Genomic DNA, 22239 nt, shown 5'->3' on the forward strand with positions numbered 1-22239 from the left:
AAAAAAACTGGGCAAAAATTTCGTAGCGTGAATGGGGATTTTAAGTATGAACGAAGTAGACATAACGTTTTATTATAGCAGACATTCCTAAAATAATGAAAAAATTGACAATGTTTCTTCTGGCAGCTAAAAATACGTGCCCTAGGAACCCAAGTGTGACTACCTATTTCTAGGTCTTGGCCCGTTTTACAATGACAAAAAAATACTTGTTTCAGTTCATTTAAGCCTGAAAATTTAAACAAATTTATTGTTTTTTGCTTAGATGACGTGTTTGACAGCTCAGAAGTGTCAACAAATGTCATATTTCTTGTCAAAGATAACAGACACGCAACATCTTTTAAATACGAAAGGCTGCTTACGTTTGAAAAGGTCGTACAGAACATAAAACCCAATAAAAAAGACATTTTATTAATAAAACATACAAATGTGGCTTTCAATATTCGATATATCACCTAAAAACTCTACAATTTGCTGTACACCCGAGCTAAAATGTAAAATAAACTCTTCTAATTGGTCTTCATTTAACTACTGCCATGTCAAATAAGCACAGACATGACGTCCCTTTCCACCGCCCGTTCCAATTCCAGTGTGGTCACTTTTATTTACTTTTCCGACGACCACTATAAAATATGCCACATTTCATACAGTTTTCTCGTAGTGAAAATCAAAAATTGCAAACAATTTCAGTGCGAAGAGGAACGAAGCGCATACCCGTGTGCAATGAAAAATTTGAGATCTCTGATTGGCCGACAACTGTGTGTTTTTATATTGCACACAGGTTGACGCAGATCGGGCATTATCGGTATCTAACTTTCGGCGCAACGGCGCGGCTAGGTGCTCTGCCGAATGTCATTTTAAGTTTTAACTTGCCCAGAGATAACTTGACGTGTTTTTGCACCGTTATTAGCAAGTGGAAGAGCGTAAAATATAAACTTTAATTAAAAAAATAAATATTAACTCTGCGTTTTTTGTGATCGTCGGAAAAATATCATGTACAACACGTGTTGAAAATTCGATTTCACACTCGTTTGCTTAAGCCACTCGCCTACGGCTCGTGGCTCAATTCTGCAAAACTCGTGTGAAATCTTACATTTTCAACACTTGTTATACAATATACTATTCATATACGACCTCAAAAGAAAGAAACCGCAAATATTCGCGTTTCAGTAGAAAACTTTCGTTGACATTGCATCAAAACTCAGAAGCCGCGTGGTTTTACATTGTGTTGGTAGACCCGTAACAGTGACACTTTGAGGTTAAACATTAACCTGTCATTGTTGACACATCAAGAGCGCTACCAACTTGAGCAAAGAGCAAGGCCTCCTAGACGTGGTCGTCCATTATAGAAACTAATAGAGACGAGAAATATGAACCACCGCCGCTTCGTCCTCAAAGGGAAGAAAACGAGAGAAAAAAGCCTGTGAAAGACACTGAAGTGGACTTAATTTTGAGCAAATCATCAGAACTGCACAACATTCGCCACCGTCCTTTATTGAAGACGGAATTGGAAGAAAATTACCATGGAACGTCTAGTTACGTCTTTACAATTTATTTTTCGCATATTTTTTATCTTTCGTTGTCATTAACCGTATTTTGAAGTATAAAACGTGTTTAAATTTCATTGTCTAATTTAGGGGATTTATGTTAAAATCGGAATCGTTTTTTAGCAAATCGATCGGGTTTACTCTACATCTAATATGTCATAATTATTAATTTATGTGCCACAAAAGTTCGGAGCTTTAAAGTTATGATCATTCCAACGGGTACGATTTATTGGAAATTCTATTAGCAATTGTAGTTTACTCGAGCTGCACATGCTGACGCTTCAGAGGAAATCCTGATTTGGGATTAAAACTGCACTTAGGAGGCTTGCGTTTTTACTGGCGTTGACGGTCCTGTCAAAATTTACGCAATTGTTTTACGAGCTCCAAAGCCTCCTAAACGTTTTTTTCTTAATTAGAATATTTATTGGAACAGAAACAGTATTCAAATAGGTAAAGCCTGTTGCATTGTATCTAAGTCTCGTGTCTCTTTAACAGTTCTGTCAACTCTTGATTTATTTCCTTCGATTGTAGAATTCCTAGAAAGTCGCAATTGAGATTGGATTTGATAAAACAATTTTGAATTATAAATTCTCTATGTGATTCAAGGGCTTTTTTTTTGTTATTTCTTTCTATAATTTCTAGGCCAAATTTTCCGCTCCTGTACTTTACATTAGTGGCGTTCACCCCATTGGTCACTACCCTAAGACGACCTCAAACAAAACCCAGACGATCAATAAAATTCAGAAATTTCAAATATTGGACAAAATATTGATCGCTTACAGAACAGATAAATGTAATTTGGACCAGCACACTAGATTTTACAAATTCAGGTAAAACGCAGCCATTTTGATGAAAAAATAGTTGTTTGTGTAACAAGTGTGGCAAGGCGAAAGTTTTCTCAACTAGTAGAACTAGTCTTTTACGAGTCAATATACAAAATTTGTCTGAGAAATCCTAGAAAATTTCAAGCCGGGACGTTATAGGCACTGGTTAAGATTTGAAATGCTGCCAACTTAAGATAAAATGCACGGCCTCCTCGACCTTAATTTTTGAAAACCGCCCACCGGCGCCGTCAAAGCCTTCCCAGGAAGGCCAACTCCGTCTCTCCCATTAAAAACCGCCTCTACCAGTGGAAAACTTATCCGGCAGTCAAAATCAACCAAGGAGAACACTTTATAGTCACTGAAGCACAGCGTATTTGTTCGTATTTTTCCTACTATTTTCCTGCCATTCGAAGGAGCGTTCTGCAGAAAAATGATTTTGATGTTCCCTCGTATAATCACTTTTTATGGAATAAATGAGAATAAGAATCGATAAAGGTGAAACCTTTACAGTTTCGTTACGACCAATTACAAGACAATAAAAAAAGAGACAATGACATCTAGAATTTGGTTGTATATTTATAAAAGCTTCCTCAGGCGCGAATTTTCTCGCAAGTTAAAAAAATGGAAGAAGTTATGATTTCGCAGATTCGTAACGGTAGTGTGGGCACTTCGATACAGAGGGCAGCACATTTGTTACTGATATGTAGTGCTTCTGACTCTTGTTTTGAAATGATCGTGTGGAAAATCTCGACTCTCGTTATGATTTTCGCGGGGTGTTTTAAAGAGAAAAACTCCCCGTCTGTTAGTTAGCACCGACTTTCAAATAAATGACGTCAAATCGCATGTCTTGCGGATTATTCAACTAAAAATATAGTTCTCCCATACCACTACAACGTCTTTAATTCTTCCATACTGAACCATTTTTTCGCCCATTAATCATTCAAACGTTGCAAAATGAATCTACTCTTTCATTAAAATTTTGGTGGTGTCTTGGGACCTCTGATCATTTTCCGTAATTGGCGCCAGGGATAATGGTCGAGTGTTATCGGAGCTTTTCGTATATTGTTTTGTGCGAGTACGGGAACTTTTTGTTCCTGGTTTCTTCTTTTATATGAAATTGTAGAGCACGGATAGCAGTAAACAGAAAGAGAGATGGAGGACGCTTGGCTGAATAACAACAGTTGCTGGAAACCGTGGGAGAGGAAGAGACAGCCATACAGCTGGCTGGTTGTTGCACACCAAGGCAGACTTCTGTCGTTATGGGGACTAGCAGCCGAGCGAAGTAAACAGCCATCCATCGTTAGAGACGTTGGTGTGCTAAATTAGTCGGGGGAAGCACACAAACGGATTATTGTAATATAGGGTGGCTCGACTGTTGGGAGGCGGTGGATCACTGTTGATTTTGCGAATATATACAGAGTGATGCTCTCAAATTATAGCTGCTACAGACCATAAAAATGCGAAATGATTCTCGAGGAAGTTATAATTTCTATATTTGAAGTAATTATAATAATTCCGCCAACAGGCTGGTAACTTTGTTTCTTAAGTTTCTTCAGTTGCACTCCAATTTTTACACTAAGCAAATTGTGAAATTATCTACAATTCAAAAATGAGAAACGGGATTTTTGAATATTGTGAATACGGTACAAGTTGCGGCCACCGAATTTCATCCATCCTATTTTTTAACAGACAAAAACGTGACTAGCCTTTAAAAATGGCAACCATTTGTTTTTCTTGTCTCTTTCGGCAAAAAATTGGAATTTAAATCCAAACGTCCATCATTGTGGCGATGACGTGTCGGCTAAAATATGTTCATGATTTGACGGATCAATCGTCCAAATTCGCTGGGTGCGACTGTACATTTTGAGTATTTTTTTCCTTTGTAACAAGAGCATGTCGTCGGCTAGCCCGTTAGGTCCATTTTGAATTTTTTAACCTGGGTCAAGAAATCTTAATTTTTTACACATTTGTCGTCAAATCTGAGATTTAAAAATTTGGGGAATGAAAATAGAATGTTTCTTAATTCTGAAATAACAACTCATAAAAGGATCCAACGCTGTACCTTTCTGTTATCCTTTTTATAAAATTGAAAACGCATTTTGTTCAAAAGTAAACTTAGCAACTTAACTCAAACCGACGATGTAAAAGGTTACGCTACTGTTACAGCTATGAAATTTTGGGCAAACATTTGCAAATATTATGACAAGTCCATAAAACATTATTTTTCGAAATGAAAATCTTGCAAAAAACTCTATCACAGTTAGCGTAACTTCTAAATTTCCCATTTCATCTAAATTAATACCATTAGCTAAACGAAATTGTGCGAATGAGCAGACGGTTTTAAGATTATAATAACAAAGAAGATGAGTGACAGGTCATAAAGGTTTACCGGGATAGCTACCTGTGCCCTTCTAGGAAGACTGTTAACTTTTATGACCCTTCAATCGTTGGAGCACCTACCTTGTGTTTATATTTTGCAATTTTTGAACATTCTTGTATTTTCCGATTATTATATTTTGGCACAACAGTGTTACCAACATACCATAAAAATATAAGGGCTTCTATAAACCGTTATTTTTGATCAAAGTGATATAAGGAAAACTTAGAACGCGACAATTGGATTTCCGGTAAATAATGTTTTTATCGCAAGTAATTACGTAAAACATAATCGTTCAATTTTCCACAAAAAAACAGCGGATTTAGATAGTGGATTGTTCCAAGTACTGCAAGAAAAGATAACAATCGCTTATTGATCTACAAGAAGTAGATATTTGGCCCCCTTAAAGTTAAAAAAGCGCCAACCGCACAACAGCGACGGCTTAATTAGGTTATAAAAACAAGTATATCTCATTGCCATCAAAAATGAGTCCTCTTTGCACCTCTAGATAATGCACTTTTAATAACAGCCTTCTTTGACCGTTGCGGTCGCTTTCAGTTTGCTGCTAGTCTCTACGTGCATTTGAGCGATAGGAGCTATTTTTGTACTCGGTCCCTTCACATCTACGGTTGACGTCAGGCAACAAAGAGGTAAATACAATTATCCTCAGAGCAGAAAAGGACCACCATACCGCTCCGGTCACATTGTGAAGCAGGGAATCCAGTCGACCAGCAAATCAGTGGACCAAGCAAGTGTTTTTTCTAAAAATTCAACAGCGCAAACGCGGGTTCTTTGATTTGTTCATGAGTATTAGGGGGTAGAAGAAGTATTTTTATATCTAGAATGTAATTTTCGACTATGACATTTTATTTGATTTACGTAATTCATTTTAACTTAGGGCGTTTTTGTCCGGATGGTTTTTTCTTCTCAGATCTTTTACTAAATGGGATAAATCTCGATCTTGTGGCAGTTATTAAGTATTGTCGGAAACGTTTGAGGTCTCATGGAAATGAAATTCACATCATTGTTCGTATTGTTTCAAAAATAATGTGGAAAAAACGCCACAACCATGACTGTTTTTGAAAATCGATGCTGCTAATTTCTGTTGGCATAATTATCTGTGGTAGTGCCTCATCTACTTTGATGTAGGTTTCATGTTAACGCGAAATGGGTTTGTGTTTCTACGCTGTTAGCATTAGATGGTTAGATGGCCGGATGAATAGAGGAATGTGAAGTTCGAGCGTGCTGTTAGCTTTCTACTTTGGTGACGAAGCACTGGTTAACGGTACGCAGAAGACTTCGGGTTTTTACCAGCCTAAATATCCGTCCTAGACTTACCAGCACGCCATGACATCATTAGGTAATACGCAGAATTTGTCGGCGCATTTATCACCATCAACCATTTTTCAAAATCAAACCAAAAACTCGAAAAAATACACGCCAAGGTTACTTACCACTTGCGTGCTCCACTCTCCATTCTTGATAACAAATTCTATGGTCATCAACTATTTATTCTAAATAAATAAATCATATAAAAGTATTGCCACATTGACAGCCGGATATATTTTACAAGAATTTAACTTTTCTGGATAATACAACTTAATTAAATTAATTACACAATTAATTAAATTAGAGTACAAAGTTAATAGCTTACTGTTAGTTATGCGGCGCTCTAACTATACATGATTTAACAAGATATGTACAAATTAGTTATAGATCAACTGTTTAAAATTATTTATATATATCAGAACGTGGCTTTAAAGTTGAATGCACGACGAGATCTCTTAATAAAAATATATCATAAATTTAAGTCCTCAACTAACAAAATAGTAACAAATATCTCTTAAATAAACTCACAACAACCATATACAAAAAAATCTACACGAAGAACCCATGAGGCGATAAAATTTATTACAGACTAAGCAAAATTTACAAAGATCCTTAAAGTCTAACATTGGAAGAGCACTGGTTGTACATTTTGGATCATCCGCAAACCAACTCTTGCTTGGAAGCCTTCAGAGCTAAAATTAATCAAAAATCGAAGTTTTAATCAAACATTTTAAATCAGATTGATATGAAAAAAATTGACTTAATTTTAACCAGCTGCTGACACCTAACGAGGAAATCGAAAGTACGCCACGAGGAAAATTATTATCTGTATCCTCTTGTGCTAAATAGTGAATGTAGGGCGGTAATGGTGTAATTATGAGTTAAAATTGTAATGATCTATCATAATCTCGAGAAAAATAAATGCAGTATACTATACACGACGTCTAAGGAAGCTTGGAAGTTCGAAATCTGTTGGTAGCTCTGAAAGTTTGATTTTAAATATTGATACAACATAAAATATAACTCAATTTTTTTAGTTCCCGCTGTTGCATTTTTATGTAACATTTTTTTTGTTTTGCATAACTGCTTTCTTTGGCCAAGCCAAATAATCGAACTTCCATCAGTCGTTGAGTTAATCCGTCCTAGAAACGATGCAAAGTTATACGGAGTTCCGAGAACCCCATAAATAAAAAGATCTACGTAAATTTGAATAGATTCAAACCTTTGTTTTAATGTGATGCGTATGTTGAAGTGTAAGAAACGTTTTGAAAATAAAGGTGAGAATTTTGCAATATCTTACTAAAATTTTGTCGCAATGTTTCGAATCTCAATGTGTTTATTCTAATTAAATTGTGTTGATAGTTCTACTGTCTCCTTGCTACTTTGAGGTTAAATATTAATCGATCGGTACAGGTGGTGTTGTTGACATCCTCCCAATGACAAGTTTAAATGTTAAAATCATCACCTGCAGCCCTCACAACGGGAGGCTTGAAAATTAGGATAAAGGTGGCTAATATGTCCTCATTTTTTCATTTTTGACGTTTGAATCGCTCTATTATCCGCCCTGACTTCAACAAATCGTATAACCGAGAGTTTGACCAATAGAATTGAAGAATATCGTAGCTCCAAACCAATAGCGCCGCAGATAAATCTTGAACTATTCGAACTACTCGCAGATAATTTTAGGCCACTTGGCCGGAGCAGGTGGTAAAAGTTAATACAGGACTACCAACACGTAAAAGCTAAACTGATTAGACGTCGCGGTGGTTTCTGACAACAATAAATGTTTATATTTCCATTCAGTCGAAGTTAAAATTAAATAAACAATCGGATCCACGCATACTTAAAAATGCAGTGTTTCGGTGGCCGCATCAGGATAATACGTTCTAAAATTAAGCCTCATTAAAATTTCATTGTTTGCTGACAATAGGTGTTGATTATTTTTAGTCGTAAAATCCGTGATTAAAGACATTTTTTTCGGACATGATTGATATAATCGTAAAACGAAATCACATCGAAAAAAGCAATAAAAGAGATATGAGAGACAAGTACCATTTGATCGGAAAAAATAGCATCAATCCGACATGTTGGTAGCAATGAGGCCAAAGCCTCCTTAAACTTCATTTTTTTTCATCATTTTTAGATCCTCATATTACAATTTAAACTCCAAAACTCACCTTCCCGCTCCCGTCGCCTAATCTTCTTCCGTCGTCTCTCAACAGCTGCCAATTCCGCTTTAACTTCTGCGTAAGTCTTCCGGAGTTCCGACAGCTTCTGTTGCAACATTGCAATCCTCTGACCACTGTTCAAACTGGGATCTACAAAAGAACCGTCAGACTCCTTAAGTTTTACCTCACCCCTAGCTGGAACCTACCAAACTCTACGAAGAAGTTGTACTTCGAAGGCCGCGGAGACTTCGACGTCCTGTCGAACGAAGACAACAAATTCGTAGCAGATCCCGTTAAAGAATGCTCTGATGTGTCATCACTGTCGCTGTTATGCCTCGATCGGTTCAGAGGTTTTCGTCCACGTTTCGTTGGCACTTCGTCTGGTCCTCGGATAGATTTTCTTCGTTTTCTGCAAGTCGCTGGTCCCGAATCTTCCCGCGATTTCTTACCGGCGCTGTGTTCATTCGTCATTTGAGTATCTAATGAATAGGAAATAAAGAAACAAACATGAGAATATTTAAGTTACTCACCATCTTCGCTATAAAGTGGCGTCTTGTTTAGTGAAGAATTTCTTCGTTTTCTTGGGTAGTCAAGCTCGGCGTCGTTGGACTTGCAACTCTCGTTTTCTATGGTGTTAGGAGAAAGCTCTCCGTGGTCCCTGAAAACACATCCTTAAACTTGATACAATTTCACCCTTTTTTGACGTACCCGCTGGTTGAGCTGCCAGGAGTTGAAGGTGGCGTAATAACCGTCGAAACCTCGCGATTTTCCCTACTGGCTAAAGGTAAAACTAAAGGCGCTGGTTGCGGCTTCGGCGCCGGTTTATGCTCATTATTCAGAAGCATGTTCTTGTTGTTACAATTCCCAGGAGCACTAGCAAAAGGCATCTCCAGAACAGACTTGGTCTTGTGCCTCTGTTCTACGACATTCGAGCCCTCAGAGACCGGCGCCGGACTTCTGGGTATCGTTTCTTCACATAACAGTAACGAGTGAAGTTGCGAGTCTGGTTCTTCTTCTTTGACATTCTCAGGTTCAGGTAGTGCTTCCTTAATGGGTTCAGAACTCGGTGACTTTTCAATAGCATCAAACTTAAAGTTTCGTTGTTCTTCTTGAGATTGAGAATCATCAGTAGTACCAAGAGGCACTGCGGATAAATTACTATCACTTTCTTTGAGATCGGGTTTATCTAAAGAGTTCGTTTGAGAGTCTTCATCTGATCTTGCAATGACGAGTTGCTCCGAGTCGCTACTGTTGGAATCTGACTCTTCGATGTAGGCTCTGCTGACGACTTTCTTCCGCTTCTTCACTTCGGGTTCCAGTTTCGTGGGTGTCGATTTCTTCATTTCTACTTCCGATGGTTTTACTTTAAGTTCGACTTGTTTAATCATCCTAGAGACATCGATTACTTTAACGGCAGCGTCATCAGAGTCTTTTTCTATTTTTTTAACGTCTTGTTCACTGTCAGAGTCAGGTTTCGGCGACACTTCACTCTTCTTGATGGAACTAAATTTCTGAAGCAACGAATCCGCGATCCTGGTGCCAGTCTTCAAATTGAGATCTTTCGTGTCTTCTAGTTTTGCAGAGATCGCTAAAGGCTGAGAACAAATTGATTCCAGTAATGAGCTGTCAGTTTCTTGAAGAGCTGGCGAAATCTGCATAATCGGACTCTTGTGAATTTCTTCTTTTACTTCAACTTTGGCTTCGATCGTTTCTTGAACTATCGGCTCCGTTGGTGCTTCCGGAAGCACTGGAGCAGAATCCGGGTCGCGCTTTTTACTTTGATACGTCGCCGTCGATGGATTTATAACCAAGTCTTCTTCATCGTCAGTCAAATTGTCGCACTCGTCACTCGACGGCGTTCTTTCAATAGCCCTCGTAATGGACTCTCTAATAGATTCCAAATCGTCGTTCTCCTTCTTATCTTCAACTTCAAGGTCTAGAGTTCGTTGCGGCGAATACTTTGTGAAAGTCTCCGAGAAGAGTTCGTGATCTCTAGTAAAAAGATTCTCACCTTGGGACTCGTTGTCAGATAAATCAATATCTCTAGAAAACTCTTCCACGGTTTCCCTGAAGACACTAAGTGCTTCTTCTGGAGTACTTCTGATTTTCGGTTTGGTATCTGGTGGCTTCAGATTAAACGAAGGCGACACCACGAGTTTGTCAAAGGGGTCTTCGTCGTCTCTCTTCTCATCGTCTTCAGAATCCTCCTGTTTTCGAACAGGGGTCCTCCTGAACCGTTTTTTCTCCATTTCAGGACTGTCTTTGTCAGTTTTTCCCGGCGATTTCATCACTTTCTTCTTCGGGCTTTTCTCGAGATCTTCGTATAGCCTTGGTATCCGCTTCTTCACAGTCTTATCATCCACCAGTTTAGCCCGCGATTCAAACTCAAACGGCTCCGGTTCTTTAAATTCGTAAATATCATCAGAAGTCGGTGACGACTCCTTCGGCTTTACTTCTTTCTTCTCTTCTGCCGGTTCTAATTTCGGCGTTGTCTGCGTGTTGGAATCATCCGACGACGACAGAACTTCCTTCTCAGACGCGTCCAAGGATGGCACTTTCACGGCTTTGTTAAATCCTTTCAGTTCCGATCTGATTTGATTCAAATCAAAATCTCTTCCTTTTGGTGGGTTTGAACCGCCGTCTTCATCGCTATCATCGCCGGATTTTTCCGGAGACTTCTTCAGCTTCCTGGTGCGTCTCGGCCTATCGGATTCTTCGTCTTTGTCGTCGTCATCTTTATCTTTTGATCTAGTCGCGGTGGGTGTTCTCGAGATCTTCTTTCTGTAAGTTCGTATTTCGACTTCTTCGGATCTTGTGCCGCTTCTTGTTCGTGTGAGTTCCGCTTCGCTTTCTGATATTTCCGAGTCGGATTCTGAATGGTTCGAGACGTCTGTTTGCGCGGATGCTCTTCGAGTCTTGCGACCATAGTCAAGACGTGTCATTCGACTGGTTGATCTCGTCGCGGGAGTAGCCGGACTCTTCGTTCGACTTGACGAAGAGGTAACACTTGATGGTGTTGTCGAACGCGGCGGATCCGAACTTGTACTTTTACTTGCTCCGGAAGTTCCGCGGCCTCGCTTGGAGCTAGGGGTCCTATTACTTCCAGGTTTTGTGGAACTTGAAGAGGCTTGCTTCAATCGTTTGGCTTTAGTGTTTGCACTGAGATTCTCCGCAATCCGACTTGGGGAAATCCATTCGTCGTATCTGGTGTTCCAGCCTGTGTAATGGACCAGATAGACTAACCCAGTGGAGTCTTTATCAATCTCTAAGACTTTAGCTTCATATGTGACTTTGTATTCGTGTGTGGGACCATAGAAAACCTTCAATTTGTCACCGATGTTGACAGGGTGACCAGCAACGCCTTCTGTCACAATTTCAACTGACGCTTTTTCTTCAGGGTTGGTTTTCTTCCGGCCCCTTTTCTTCTCATCGTCGCTCTTTTTGGGCGTTGGTTTCGGGACGAGTTTCGCGTTTTCGATGACTTTTGTTTCCTTTTTCGGAGGGACAACAATTGGAGCTTCTTTTGGCTTGACAGTCTGGGACTTGGACCTCGTTTGCTGGATCTGAAAAAAATCATCAAACCGAGTCGTGTTAGTTAAACTAAATTACTTTTTCCTCGTCTTCTTTCTTCTCTTGTTTAACCTTATCGGTAGCGACTTTCGGTTTCTTTTCTTTTGAGCGGTCTAGTCGTCGAGGCCTCCCGATGTCTTTGGACGTGCTTGGAATAGATTCCGATTGATCGGTAGCGTCGCTACTGTTGGTGTCACTGTTATCTATTTCTTTGCGGCGCTTCTCTTCCTCTTTCTTGACCTCAACTTTTTTCTTGCTGTCGTTGCTTTTCTCGTCGTCTTTCTTCTCTTCTTCGTCTTTCTCCGGCTTGGGACTGTTAACCGGCGTCGCTCTGTCTTTATCACGGATTAGAGATCTTCCACGGTTTTTCTTAGCGGACAAATGATGATTCAACATGGTTACACCTAAAGTCTTGTAAAACGATTCGTAGCTCAACAAGCACTTTTTATAAACATTTTTGACTTGGTTGAAAGTGACTTGATTGTTTGGTAGCTTTAATCTTGCCGTCACCAATCGCCACTTATTCTTATTTGTTACCCTGTTGCAGCCCCCTAATTTATGAACAACTCTAAATAATTTATGCAGATCTACATCTTTGTTTCCTATCATCGGACTTTTGTTTAAGGGGGTTCCCGAGTCGTCCATGAACTTGTACAATTGTGCTACAAATCTGTCTTTTTCTTCATTGGGTTCGTCATCAGATGACTGCAAGCAGATATGTTATTACAAGGAGTTATCAAAAGAAATGTGAAACTTACATCAGTGTAGTTTTCATCTGAGTCACTATCAATTGATTGCATGTTGAACAATGAGTTCCTTTCCCAGTGTATTGGCAGTTCATTGTTGTCAAGGTACTTAAGAGCTTTAGTGACAGCTTCTGCTAAAACAGAACTCTCTACTTTCTCACCTACGTCTCTGTTGAACTCTGAGACTTCTTTTTTAGGTACTGTGTAGCTAGAATTGAGAGGGTAAAACGATGGATTTGTGGGTACTAAACTTACTATCTCCCATCTTTGAAAGATCTGACTAAATATTCATCTTTGACGTTGATCCTTACTGTTGGTTGCGCCGATGGGATAACAACCAGTCCAGGGAACCAGTTGTCTTTGCCTCTTTTTTTATCAGTAGCCTCTACGCTTATAACTCTCCCTATATCAATAGAGTATCCTTCTAGATCTGGCTCATTTTCTTCTTCTCCTTCCCCTTCACTGCTATCCTCCCTACTAATGTAAGAGTTAGTATTTTCGTGATTTGGTGAGATAAACTTTAACTGTCTATTTCTTCTCCCTCTTCTGCCCCCCACAACAGGATTCCCAAAGTGCTCAGGATGAGTAAGAGGTAACTGATCCAGAGTCTCACTCTCATTGAAGTGTCTTCCACTTTTTAGACACAAAGCTGACCTCCTCAAGGTGGTGATGTCCCCATCATCAAAAACTGGTAAAGATGTAAAATGGTAACTTTCTCTTTTAATAACTTACCAACAGTGTATTGGCTACAATCTTGAATTTTCGTGATTGTAGCCTCAACAAACTCCTTCTTTTCAGGATGTTTAGCTTGCACAGTATGCCCAACCCTCAAAGTTCCTTTGATTTGCTCATCACTAACGGTGGCATTGCCCAAGCCCATTTTGTAGGTCACTTTACATTTTACTATCCTCACAACTTTGCTCACTTTGGCTTCACAGAAAGCCCCCTTGTATTTAGCACTGACTGCTGTCCCAACGGACAGATACGGTGGGTCGTCCGCCTGCTGCTCAAGAAAAATCAGTCGCCATCAACAAAGAAATTTGATACTTACCATCTTCAAATTCGGAATTTACATTTAGCAGATATTACGGTTGGGTCCCCATCACCAGCTGTGAGTGAAAAAAAACAACAATATTGCAACGAAATCAAAATGCATTCAACAAATGCATTGCAACCACTTTTGAGACGTCGATGAGAGTAAGACGATTTTTACTAAACGCGCTACTTTGACACTGTTGTTACACGGGAAAGGTGGGAAATTTCACCGATTATTCTACCTTTATCCAAGTTAAAAAGTAAAAATCTTTTTTCAAGCGGTTGAAATGACATTCTGTCAACAATCAACACTCTTTCTGCGAAACAGGTTTGCCAAACAAGGCCACAAGGAGAGGGAACAAAAACCCTAGAACCACCGTGGGTTGACCAATGAGAAGCGGCGTCGGGTTAGCGACGCAGCCAATGGCGTGGAAGAATTTTGGAGGGAATTTGTTTTGGTCCGAAACTAATAAAATAAAATCGTATTGTCCTCAGAAATTTTATATTTAAAATCGTTTAAACAATGCTAAAATACTGACCCTAAAACCTAAAGATGCCCACTGGTCAGATTGTATTTAAAATGTATCACAGTGCTCTCACACCCATGAACCCCCCAGATTATAAAGTGGCCACTTTTCTTTTTAGCAGCAGCGTAAAAACAAATTGAGCAATTTTCTCATAAGTCATGAACATCAAAGCCGAAGACAGAATTGTTTGAAGGAGTTTCGCCTCGAGTCCTTGATACAAGGCCGTCGGCCCCCCTTTTTTCACAATATCTAACAACAGCGCTGCGGTGTTCATTCTAGCGTGTTTGTTGTATCTCTGCCTCGTTTGCGCAACTTGTAGCGGATATGTCGCTATGGTGGAAATGGCTTTAGAAATCGCCCCCATGACGAAGAACGCAAAAGCACTCCTTGACACAGTCCGTCGTTTTAGAGCTTCATAAACCGTAAAATTGATTGCTGGATTTGACACTAGGAGAAGAGAGGGTCCTAAACTGGACCACAACGTCCTAAGGCCTTCTGTGTTGGCGACGTGGAAGAGGCCATCTACTAGTCCGGAAAAATAAAGATTCTTGTCGAATTTCAGTCTGCTGTTGACCACCCAAAGAGGATTTGTTGTTATCACATTGATGACGCCAGCGACTATGCTTAGAAGAAGGTCGGTCTGAGTGGGGTTCTTGCAGTTTAGTTTCAAGGATTTTAGCCCGTGGAAGGCGTAGAAGTAGATAAAATTGGAGACCCCTAAGCTGGTTAACGCTGGTTTGATCCCACGGTATAAACCGTCCCTAAAAAAACATGAAATAATTTTACAACAATGGTTGGGGTGCACCTACAGTCCCTCCTTTTTTAAAATGTAAATTAAAGCCTGTAAAGCCGTCTTTCCAGTTACCGTATTATCTTCTACTGTAATTAACAAATTGTAGTCTTTTCTTTAAAATTATATCCACGCACTTACATTGCATTCTAAATTTAACATTGTCCAGGGGGTACATAACAGACATGGCCACAATGCTACCCTACAAAACCCCAATCAGAGACAATAAGGGAGATAAATTCTACTTACAGCAGCCCCCGCAGTTGCGTGAACTAAAGTTTCATAAGTAAAAACACTTTTCAGCGGCATGGTTGAAGTTGTAAAATAAAACACTTTTAAAGACAGCGGGAAATGGGGAAATGAGGCGGACAATTCAGAGTTCAAGTGGGCGATAAAAAATAAACTGAAATAAACCAAAATTGAGGTTAGGAGTGTTTAGTTTATCGTGTTTAAGTTCGTCACTTTCCCTTGACCGACATCACGATGAGTTTGCAGAAAACAATTTAATGGACTTTATAAATAATTGTTATCACATGATTAATTTGGAACTGTACGTTTTTAGGTTATCTCAGCGACCGTTGTAAGGCTCGCTTTGCATAATAAATTAGTTAATCACAATCGAAGGCGTTTTTTGGTGTTTTTTATATATGAATTACCGACACGATCTCTCACATTTTGATGCTTACATTGAAGTCTGTTTTTTTTTTAAATTTGCACAATCAATTTCGCAGCATTTTATGAGGTTTTATTAAACGAAAATAAACGCTTAAAATTTATAGTACTTTTCTATTATGGGAACATATTTTTTTATAGATAATTTAGAGATAAAAACTCAATATTTCCGTGACCAATTAAATTTATTGCAAATTCATCAAACATAACAGAAACTAATCAAACGCTGAAAATACATTCGGAACACTAAAATAAAATACGATTTGGCAACTTTACTTCTGCTTGACTTTGGAGGAAGTCAAAGCACAGGCAGTAGTATACAAGAATGGAAACTTCTGTACAAACAAATAGACAGTTCCTAGGTACACAATTATTGCGAGAGTCAGCACGAGATCAAATATCGCTGGTTTAACACTGAAACGACAAAAATAATCGATCGTTCTTATTATTTTTTCGGGTCTTACCTATATACATTCACAGTCCCTTTAGTTACATCATAGAAAAGGAAGTCCGGGTCTCTCTTATCAGGAACAGCAAAGGACACTTTTACTTCTCTCAGGTATTTGTTCAGGTTTTCTTTCAAGAAAGTGACTAGAGCGTTGTCTTTGTTACTTAGAAGTTGCGGGGAGCGCGGCTGTGAAGTTAAGAAGTTTATCCAGGCTTCAATGTAGCTGTTATCAACATCCTATCAACACAATATAACAAAAATATTAAAACACGTAACCACTCACCAAAGACCCTCCAAAGATTTCACCTTGTGAAGTGTTGTATATGAAATTAGCTAAAGCTTCAGCAACAACTTTGGTATTTTGGTTTAGTCTATCAATATTTAAATTTTTTCTAGTATCTAAAATAGTTCCTCTGGTGAGCTCTCGGTGGTTCTTCAACGCCGACAGAGTGAAGGCTGGAAGTCTTCTAATACTGTATCTTTCATGTTCCCACGCTAGGATATCATCAGCCAAATTTATTTTCTTGTGGACACCATCTACACTAATTGGGGGAAATTTCTCAGCTGCGGATTTCAGTTCTTTGAAGAATAAAGACGCGGGCGATCCTTCTTTCGGCGGTTTGGAAACGTGCATGAAGAGAGAATCTCCTGACGATAGGGTGTCTAAGCACATGACAAAAGAAGCGTCCTGCAATCTTAATTAAGCTACTTTTTCTAAAAAAATGTGATTTTACTTGAATAATGGAGCCATCTAAAGCGTCCAACTGGTCTTCCAACCACTTTTTGCTCCCTTGGTAATTTATTTTCCCGCCACCAGTGAGGAGGAACACCAAATTGTACTTCCCTCTAGTCTTAGGGTCTGAATACAAATTAGAGAACAGACGCGCTAGTTCCAGCAAAATCACGACGCCAGATCCGTTAGAATCAGCACCAAACGACAAATTCTAAAAAGTGAAGTTAGACTCCGTGAGTCTAAAGTATCTTTAAACTTACAGGGGCAACCCCAAAACTGTCATAGTAAGCCACAATAGCCACTGTGGGTACTTTCCCTTCCTGGCTAAACCCAGACAAATGTCCTTGTATGGTGGCGATTTTCACATCTTGCTTAACATTTGTAGTGCCAGGGGAAACAACAAATTGATACCCATTTGCGGCAACGGAACTAAACATTGCCTCAGCAGCTGATTTGGTCAAATCATTGCTGATCACATTCTGAGACACTTCATCTAAGATTATGTCCAGCTCAGGGGTCCAAACAGCAAAATACACGGGTATTGAAATCTCCTGCGCCAACATGGCGTGTTCCAGCACCAGGAGATGCTGCTTTTCCTCGCTGTTTAATTTAGACAAGTCATTGGGCAGTACCACCAGTAGAGCCCCTGCTTTTTGTCTGATATTCCGGAAATGATCAACCGTCAAGTCTTGTAGTTTTGTTATTATACAGTGCCGAGAGGTGCTCCACCCCGTTAGAGACCTTGCCTCGAGATTTACAGCGGCACTTCTCGACCCTGGAAACATAACCTCACTTTAGTATGGCATGGTTTTTGGGAGTTAGGGGCTGTATTTTTTAGTTATTACCGTGCGATATTCCGTGAAGATCAAAGTGCTGCATTCGATAAACGGGAAATTCATGTGAGGCCAACACTGGACTTGCTGGGGAAATTATGATAAAAATTGGCAAAACAATGAGAACGTAGTAGGGCAAATATCCCTTAAACAATTCTTCGGCCTCCTCGAGCCACATTTCGGTCGGTTTTATTTACAAATCGGAGAAAATTCAAGTAATGGGCTCGAAATGTAACACTTTCGTTATAAATTATACAAATCTGTCGTAGATGACCAATCATACACGTATCAGTTGTCAAAAGTGACAGCTTTGGTGGCGGCATCTATTATCTGTTATGGGAACATGGCCGTCAAGGCCGGCTTGAGGCTCCGAAACTTAAAAAATCCATCTTATTTACCGTTTCTGTGGCCAAAACAACCAAAATATCAAAATTTTGAGTATTTTACAGCGGTATCGTTTTTTTTTTCGTTCATTAGGGATTGACGGGTGGTACAGTTGGCGACATTGCCAACAGCTGATTCCCGAGCCCAAACGTCAAATTTATTGATACTTTTGCTTGTTAATCGATTATTTACACTAAAGCGCCCCGCAAGCGTCATGGCCTCGTTGCTCCTTCGCCCCGGAACCCTCCAAAGGACTGCTAATTTTAAATGGTAACTTTCTGGTGATTTTTTTGACTTTATAACCTCACTTTTAGGTGTCTCGCGAGTCTCTCCACCACTGCTAGCCGTCTGAGCGATGACATTTCTAAAGCTGTGACTCAGAAGGAAGCCCCCCAACTTTCCCACGATGTGGCTCTGTTAGATCCAGAGGAAATCGAGCAGAGAAAGCGTTTGCAAGGTTACATAACTGTGGACGCAACTGTGGGTTAATCCGCTTTTATTCACGTAAACTGAAAATTTGGGTTTTAGACCAACATAGCCCCCATTACTGGAGTGCCCGAAGAGCACGTAAAGGAGCGCCTAGTTCGTATTTATGAGCCCCCAAAGAACTGCATGCAAAGTGGAACTGACAACATTGGTCATTGGGAGTTGGATTTTGAAAATAGGGAAAGATGGGAGAACCCTTTGATGGGGTGGAGCTCTAGGTAAGTTCGTCGCGATGTTAGCGACCTGTTGATAGACGAGATTTTACAGTGGCGATCCTTTATCCAACATGAAAGTTCAGTTTGCTTCAAAAGAAGAAGCTGTTCAGTTTGCTGAGAAAAATGGGTGGCAGTGGTACATCCAAGAAAGTTCCCTTGAAAAACCCTTTAAACCCAAGTCGTACGGTGTCAACTTCTCGTGGAATAAGCGTACTCGTGTATCAACAAAGTAAATTGAATAAAAACTCAGTTTGATTAATTTGATTTTATTAATTTAAAAGCTATAACTTTTGACAATTTAAAGATTTGTACACAAGTCTACTCTACTGTTTGTCCGCTACTATATTAAAATTAACAATGATATTTAAAATATCTGATGAAGGCAATCTAGGTAAACGTTATCACTAGCAATATAAATAGCTAACAAAACAGCAAAAGCTGCGTTTGGAAACCCGGTTCCGTTGCGCAGCCCCCATAACTTTGGCGATTATATACGTTTATTAAATTTGGCAATAAACTTTATTTAAACTGCCTCATAAAATGCAACAATACAATTTGTAACAATTTATGAAAGTCGCAACGAAAGGATCGTGATCCGCTCGTTGGGACTCTTCAGTAGATGCACAATATCACAATGAATGAAACGTCTGTTTGCAATAAGGAAGAAGAATTCATATAAACAATTTATAATTTATTTCAAGCAATGTCAGACTAGTCTACATCAGTTTATTTATGTACACTACAATTCAATGCACACGTCTGGCCCCCTGATTTGTCTCATCAAGCGAACGAAAGCGGAATTTTGGATATTTATCAAAGAAGAATTTTAGGAAGAACAAGTTTCGTATCAACTAAAAGTGCGAGGAGTTAAAATCGGTGGGTCTGGGTGCACTAATTAACCGAGAGTAGCAATATACTATTTAAATTTTCGTAACAACGTGTCGGTGCGTTTTCGCGCCCCCACTTAAACGACTATTTACAGAAGGGAATGTTTCTAACAGGTTGATATGTCGTGATAGAGAGAAAGGGGGTTAAATGGGAGGCGAAAAACGTACAAAATTGTAGTCTTTTTGTGTAGGCCTTTGAGTAATGTACAATTATATTGTCAACATATATTTACATCAACTCTTCTAAATATCAATTCTGGATTAATAAAATAACGCCGAGGAAAATATTATGCTAATTGTTTTGCTTTTAAACGGTATTACCCCTTAGACTCTAGATGCTATTTTTTCCTACTGATTGTACGATGTCCCTTTTTTAGAAGAGATATAGTCATAGGTTTAAGTTAATTGACTTAATTATAACCTGTAAAGGTATTTTTTACATAGAAACTGTATGCCCGAAAAAATCACTCGTTTTTTATATGCGCTATCTATACAAATGCATTTTCTGTTGGATTTTCACATGTTATGTACAATATGCCCAAAGCATCTGAATTAGAATTAATTCGCTTTATCATTTTAGTTTTTACAATAATCTTAAAAAATCAACTTCTAAATTGACGAAATAAAAGTTTGCAAACACTAGATCGGGCGTCGTAATAAAGCCTCGCTATATTTAAAAAAGTTGATTGTTTTCAAAGAATTTTATATTATTAACAAGTGATTAGATAAACTCGCGTCTTGAAGTCCGACAGGTCCGACGCCCGCCCAGTTGCAATCCCTAATTCTACTTATATTTAAAATTATTGCAATAGTTCAGTGCGTGCAAGTTCAGATCAGCTGTCTGTGGTGTTAACGTTAATCGTACAGTCTGCTTGCGTGCTATCTGTACAGACATCATCCTCTTCAGTCGTCACTTGAATCGTGGGCGTTCCATCATCATCGTCCTGGTTGTACTCCTCACTTTCTCTGTGAACTAACACTTGTACAACCGTCGCCTCGCTCTGTTGCCTTTGCAGGGCCGGCTTAAGGATGGGTGCTTCTGGCGAGGCTTCCGTCACTAAAATACTAACGTCCGCACTGTTTAACGGTTCGGTCTCGGCCCGGTGGGCGACAGTGCCGACGCCGCCCCCCGTTGTTTTAGCCTTGACCGAACCTACCCTCTTCCTCCTAATGATGCTACCCCGCTTGGGCTTAGCCTCTTCGGCCATCGCCGGATGTAAAGATTGCGCCGTCTTTTTACTCGTCGGCGGTGACGCCGAGTCGTCTGGCGTCTCGACAGCGTCTTGGTGGCGAAGGAAGAACGGGAAATTGTAGATACTGCGACGACGCGTCGGTTTTTCCGTGACGGGCGTCGTCGCCTCCGGTGTGGCGTCGCTTACCTTGATGTGGACATCGGCGGCGTCGCGCGTCAAATCCAGCTCCTCTGGGTCCATATTGGTGGCGCTTGAGAGCAACAGCAGCGGCAAGTTCAACCACGGGCCACCCAGCTCGCTGAGGTCGCTCGCGTCAGAGGCCCTAGAGGACTTGCGAGAAGAGGCGCGACTCCCTCGATGGACATGAAGGAAAGCGGACAGACGGCCCTGCCAGCCACCGCCCGGCGACGACGTCTGCGTCATTTCGTCTACTTCTTCTTGGACGCGTTCGCGCTCACGTTTGCGCCTAACACATGGAAATAAACAACTACTTTTCATCTAACACATTACTCACTTGAGGTATTCTCTATACGACTTTTGGATAAGTCTGGCTGCTTTGTCTTGTCGCTTCCATATCCGCGTTGAAGACACGATTTCGAGCTCTTTCCGGGTCGGAAACTGCTTCTTGAATTTTATATCCATTTGTTCTTGCAACTACAAATTCGAATTAAAAGATTTTCGTTTTGTTTCTGTGCACTCACCTGTATAAAATTATCAGTCTCTTCTACGTGGCCGAGCACATGTTTCACCAACGCGTGGAGAATATCTAAGCAGTGGATTTTGTTCCCCTTGGCAATCGGCAGATTGAAGCTCACCAACGCTACCGTGTTTGGTTTCGATATGCCTAAAGGAGGATCCAAAGAAGCGATGAAGTCGGAGAGTTGAGAAAATCTGATAAATTGAGTAGCATGGGGGTCGTATCTGTTGAAAATGTAAATTCAATAGAGTCCTTCCTCTTTGTGTTATACATACTTGCTCCACCGTATATAAAACATCTCGAGATCGTCTTCCACGATCCCGATTTCTTCTTCTTGGTGCGCCTGGTTGAAATTCTCCAGAATTATGGCAATGTACATATTGATCACAATCATGTAATTGATGATGATAAAACTGGTAAAGTAGATTATGGCAAGGAGAGGATAACCACAATCGCCGTTCGACTGACTTCTAAACGACGGATCACAATCCGGAGGTTCGATCATTAGAGACTCCAAAACGTCGTTCCATCCAGCAGAGGTTATCAGTCTGAAGAGCAAATGCATCGATCGTCCGAACGTTTCGAAGTTGACCATGTCGTCGAGAGCACCTTGTTGCTTCACGTGTCCGAACAGGAACATGCCGATGATGGCATAAATGAAGGTGATAAGGGCTAGAAGCGCTCCGATGTTAAATAGTGCCGGTAGAGACACCACCAGAGCGAAGAGAAGCTTCCTGATGCCTTTCGCCGCCTTAAATTAAATTTTCAATTACCACGTCTT

The 22239-nt window shown here is 40.0% G+C and overlaps 5 protein-coding genes across 8 annotated transcripts in view; 1 reads left to right on the forward strand and 4 right to left on the reverse strand.

Moving 5' to 3' along the window:
• Positions 1 to 6636: 6636 nt before the first annotated feature.
• Positions 6637 to 13932, reverse strand: LOC148181605 (uncharacterized). Of its 2 annotated transcripts, none has more exons than XM_088033840.1 (11): positions 13610 to 13932; positions 13291 to 13561; positions 13084 to 13246; positions 12814 to 13032; positions 12571 to 12766; positions 11852 to 12517; positions 8951 to 11805; positions 8773 to 8900; positions 8449 to 8721; positions 8252 to 8392; positions 6637 to 6766 (listed from the first exon to the last, which is right to left on the reverse strand). In XM_088033840.1, exons 1-11 carry the CDS (start codon positions 13610 to 13612, stop codon positions 6729 to 6731), a joined length of 4953 nt encoding a protein of 1650 aa, XP_087889966.1. In that variant the 5' UTR covers positions 13613 to 13932; the 3' UTR covers positions 6637 to 6728. The 2 variants fall into 2 exon arrangements, with proteins under 2 accessions (XP_087889966.1, XP_087889959.1); XM_088033833.1 differs by having other exon boundaries at positions 12814 to 13035.
• Positions 13933 to 14078: 146 nt separating this feature from the next.
• PMP34 (Peroxisomal Membrane Protein 34) lies at positions 14079 to 15624 on the reverse strand. Its single transcript, XM_088035817.1, has 5 exons — positions 15373 to 15624; positions 15160 to 15313; positions 15052 to 15112; positions 14930 to 14999; positions 14079 to 14881 (listed from the first exon to the last, which is right to left on the reverse strand). The coding sequence occupies exons 1-5, from the start codon at positions 15387 to 15389 to the stop codon at positions 14212 to 14214; spliced, it is 972 nt and encodes a 323-aa protein (XP_087891943.1). The 5' UTR covers positions 15390 to 15624; the 3' UTR covers positions 14079 to 14211.
• A 124-nt stretch (positions 15625 to 15748) lies between these two features.
• Positions 15749 to 17922, reverse strand: LOC148181607 (BOS complex subunit ncln). Its single transcript, XM_088049947.1, has 6 exons — positions 17609 to 17922; positions 17024 to 17538; positions 16765 to 16974; positions 16314 to 16718; positions 16047 to 16267; positions 15749 to 15996 (listed from the first exon to the last, which is right to left on the reverse strand). The coding sequence occupies exons 1-6, from the start codon at positions 17772 to 17774 to the stop codon at positions 15855 to 15857; spliced, it is 1659 nt and encodes a 552-aa protein (XP_087906073.1). The 5' UTR covers positions 17775 to 17922; the 3' UTR covers positions 15749 to 15854.
• Positions 17923 to 17983: 61 nt separating this feature from the next.
• On the forward strand, positions 17984 to 18940 carry ND-18 (NADH:ubiquinone oxidoreductase subunit 18). The gene is made up of 4 exons (XM_088049949.1): positions 17984 to 18250; positions 18295 to 18460; positions 18509 to 18684; positions 18734 to 18940. Exons 1-4 carry the CDS (start codon positions 18195 to 18197, stop codon positions 18912 to 18914), a joined length of 579 nt encoding a protein of 192 aa, XP_087906075.1. The 5' UTR covers positions 17984 to 18194; the 3' UTR covers positions 18915 to 18940.
• LOC148181609 (sodium channel protein 60E-like) overlaps positions 18932 to 22239 on the reverse strand; it is a 58477-nt gene continuing 55169 nt past the window's right edge. For 2 of the 3 annotated variants that reach the window (XM_088049944.1, XM_088049946.1), the window contains 4 exons: positions 21734 to 22209; positions 21463 to 21682; positions 21276 to 21415; positions 18932 to 21227 (listed from right to left, as the gene is read on the reverse strand). In XM_088049944.1, coding sequence (XP_087906070.1) covers positions 20402 to 21227; positions 21276 to 21415; positions 21463 to 21682; positions 21734 to 22209 — 1662 coding nt within the window. In that variant the 3' untranslated portion in view covers positions 18932 to 20401. The remainder of the gene's footprint in view (positions 21228 to 21275; positions 21416 to 21462; positions 21683 to 21733; positions 22210 to 22239) is intronic. The other variant, XM_088049945.1, reaches the window with a different exon arrangement.

The sequence above is a fragment of the Gnatocerus cornutus genome, chromosome 1 (assembly GCF_029298725.1).
Source record: "Gnatocerus cornutus isolate USDA-ARS CGAHR chromosome 1, icGnaCorn1.1, whole genome shotgun sequence".
NCBI lineage: Eukaryota > Metazoa > Arthropoda > Insecta > Coleoptera > Tenebrionidae > Gnatocerus > Gnatocerus cornutus.

Bases quoted from the DNA above. Each gene is read 5' to 3' on its own strand.
- LOC148181605 (XM_088033833.1), bottom strand. The intron at 12,518-12,570 runs GTAAGTTTCACA...ATCTGCTTGCAG, and splicing joins CAGATGAAAACTACACTGAT to TCATCTGATGACGAACCCAA. The intron at 8,722-8,772 runs GTGAGTAACTTA...CCTATTCATTAG, and splicing joins GCCACTTTATAGCGAAGATG to ATACTCAAATGACGAATGAA.
- PMP34 (XM_088035817.1), bottom strand. The intron at 15,000-15,051 runs GTAAGTGCGTGG...TGTTAATTACAG, and splicing joins TGTTAAATTTAGAATGCAAT to TAGAAGATAATACGGTAACT. The intron at 14,882-14,929 runs GTAGGTGCACCC...ATGTTTTTTTAG, and splicing joins ATTTTAAAAAAGGAGGGACT to GGACGGTTTATACCGTGGGA.
- LOC148181607 (XM_088049947.1), bottom strand. From the start codon at position 17,774: ATGTGGCTCGAGGAGGCCGAAGAATTGTTTAAGGGATATTTGCCCTAC. The intron at 17,539-17,608 runs GTAATAACTAAA...TTATGTTTCCAG, and splicing joins TCTTCACGGAATATCGCACG to GGTCGAGAAGTGCCGCTGTA. The intron at 16,975-17,023 runs GTAAGTTTAAAG...TTCACTTTTTAG, and splicing joins ACAGTTTTGGGGTTGCCCCT to AATTTGTCGTTTGGTGCTGA.
- ND-18 (XM_088049949.1), top strand. From the start codon at position 18,195: ATGGCCTCGTTGCTCCTTCGCCCCGGAACCCTCCAAAGGACTGCTAAT. The intron at 18,251-18,294 runs GTAACTTTCTGG...CCTCACTTTTAG, and splicing joins AGGACTGCTAATTTTAAATG to GTGTCTCGCGAGTCTCTCCA. The intron at 18,461-18,508 runs GTGGGTTAATCC...TTTGGGTTTTAG, and splicing joins ACATAACTGTGGACGCAACT to ACCAACATAGCCCCCATTAC.